The sequence below is a fragment of the Eufriesea mexicana genome, unplaced genomic scaffold (assembly GCF_001483705.2).
Source record: "Eufriesea mexicana isolate 0111107269 unplaced genomic scaffold, ASM148370v2 scaffold8981, whole genome shotgun sequence".
Taxonomy (NCBI): Eukaryota; Metazoa; Arthropoda; class Insecta; order Hymenoptera; family Apidae; genus Eufriesea; species Eufriesea mexicana.
In genome coordinates, this window is record NW_016916724.1 from 25731 (window position 1) to 28215 (window position 2485).

Consider the following 2485-nt stretch of genomic DNA (forward strand, 5'->3'; position numbering starts at 1 on the left):
AGAGCGTCGAACCGGACGAATCGTTCGACAAGAGCATCGAGTATTCCATGATCGATCCTAGCCAGTTGCAGACGGCTCCTCAGGTGGTTGTCATAGAACACCATCACTCAAAGAGCGACCCCTTGCCGATGGAAAACGTGTTGAGGAGCGTGAAACCGAACTTCTCCACACCTAGAATCTACGAGTCGGATTCTGGGAGCGCCAGTAGTCTATACGCGAAGATTAACCCGAAGTTGAAATCCCGCTTACCTCGCGTCGAGTTGGCAGTGAATCCTGATGGATCGGCCGTGGACCAGAGCGAGGAAATTTACATGAAGATGGGACCAAAGTTGACCACGTTCGGTGTGAACAGTCCGTCAGGCTGCGATATAAACGTAACCTGCAGGGAACCCACTGTGGAAAGGGAATGCATCAGCCCGGAGGAAGCCCTGAGGACGATCAAGCGCAGAAACTATCCCAAAGTTCTGCCAGACATCGAGAAAAGACGATCCCTCCCGGCGCCTAGCAGCTTGTTTGCTTCCAAGCAGCATGCCGGTTCGTTGAAGGATTATAGAAGCGGATTGCATTCATCGTCGTCCTCTCATCAACCACCTCAACCCCCGCCGAGGATGTTTGGCCCGTCCAAGAGTTTGGAGTTTGCGGAGGAGAACGAGAGTCAGTACGAAACGGAGACGGTCACTACTAATCTGCACGTTGGTCCGTTGCTCAGAAGACAAGAATATTCGACCAAGAACAATTCCGATCCGAGTATCATTGACTCTCTGGATGACAGGGTGGACAGGACCAGGACGCAAGGCGGCGGAAGTGTTGACACGATTTATTCGAGTCCCGTGTGTGCCGTTCACGAGATGGGCCAACCGATCTCCCAGAGCATGGACACGAACATAGGATACCCGATTACCCTGCTGGAGGCAGGGATCGGTAATCCTAACTGGTACAAATCGTCGCCATCTGGCAACGAAGCTTCCACATTGACAGCGTCCTCCGAACCAAGGATCATCGGCAGAGAGATGGACAGACAGCCTCAATTCGGGGGCTCGAACTGGGACACCAGAATCCCCGGTATGGAACCAAGAATCGTTATCACACCCCGAGTTGGGAATCTTCTGGGGCAAGCGAATCAGAGCTTGAGCCAGACCGTGGTGAATCTAGGGGAAACCGTTTCCGACGACAGGCTAGATCGAGAAATTAAAACTGGCACTCCGTTGGAATCGAACACGTCCAGCCGATCCAATACCAGCTCGGTGGAACAATTGCAATCGGACTCGTTGACTTCGTACTCCTCGGCAGAGTGCAGATTGCAGAGCCTCGCCGGCCAGGAACGAAAGGAGCCGCGAATAATAATTACACCGAGGGACACCAAGGGTTCGTCGTCGAGCTTGAAGCAGCCCAAGATCATCATCAAACCGACGTCCAGTTTGCAAAGGACAAGGGATCACAGGAATATCCCCAAAGTATCGGCCATTCCACCCCCGGAGCAGAGCAGTCAGAGTATCGACAGGGACAAGCCAGCGGAGCCGAGGGAAAAGCCACCGCTGAAGGAAAAGCCGAAGGTCACAAGGATCCCGTCGTTTTCCAGGCGCAAGGAGGAGCCTCCGGGTGGAATCGAGAGACCGCCCATACCCTCGTATCCCGAGAAAACGGAAATCGTGCATAGGGTGGAGGCGGTGGCCGCCGGCAAAGTGGTGAACGTGTCCGTGGCCTGCGATGGCAAGTCGAGCATTCCGACGTTGCAGCGGATGGAGAGCGAGAAGTGTTCGAGCACGGAGTCGAGCAACGGGGCCTTGAATACGGGTACGATCAAAAAGAAGCCGGCGAGCAGGAAGTAGGAAGCAACTATCGCGTGCTTCTTCTACCATTGTTAAACTTCGGCCGAGTGCTTTCAGCTGAGTCGTTTTCCGTGTTTGTTATCAACGATTCGGTGATCCTAGGACGCTGTAATTCGTCGACGGTGGTTGTAAAAGGAAAGAATTTTCAGAGCGGATAGGAAATTGTATCGATGTTCGAATCCTTCACGCTACGAGCTGACTACTAGATACGAAAGCATAATCGAGAATGGAGTATTTAATTAATTTCTTTATGGCGAGACCAGTGGCCAGTATTGCAGCGAAATTCGGTACAACGAAACGACTCGCGAATTTTTCATTATATAGATTACACGATTTTTATTGTTTTTAACGTTCAAATGGTACGATTTGTAGAATATAAATATTGTTTTGTACGATATCGTCAGTGATATCTTAGCTCGGCTGAATAATTTATTCGCGGACGATGGGTAGAAGGAAATTTCAAGCAGACCCTTCGAAATAAGATACTCTTCTTCAACCTAAATCTATTTTCGCGCGAAATCCTTTTGGTAGACGACATTCCCATTTTTCTCGCAAGTTTCTCAGAATTTCGTCACTATTGGAATTTCCTTCCAAGTATTACCACTTGAACCCGAATGAAAATTATCCACCATTACTTAAGACTGTACACTGTTACA

The 2485-nt window shown here is 50.3% G+C and overlaps 1 protein-coding gene across 1 annotated transcript in view; it reads left to right on the top strand.

Annotated features, from left to right (window-relative positions):
- Positions 1–1829, top strand: part of LOC108553017 (uncharacterized) — a 15935-nt gene extending 14106 nt beyond the window's left edge. Inside the window, exon 12 of the mRNA XM_017907756.1 lies at positions 1–1829. Within this exon, the coding sequence (XP_017763245.1) occupies positions 1–1829 (1829 nt within the window).
- The last annotated feature ends 656 nt before the right edge of the window (positions 1830–2485 follow it).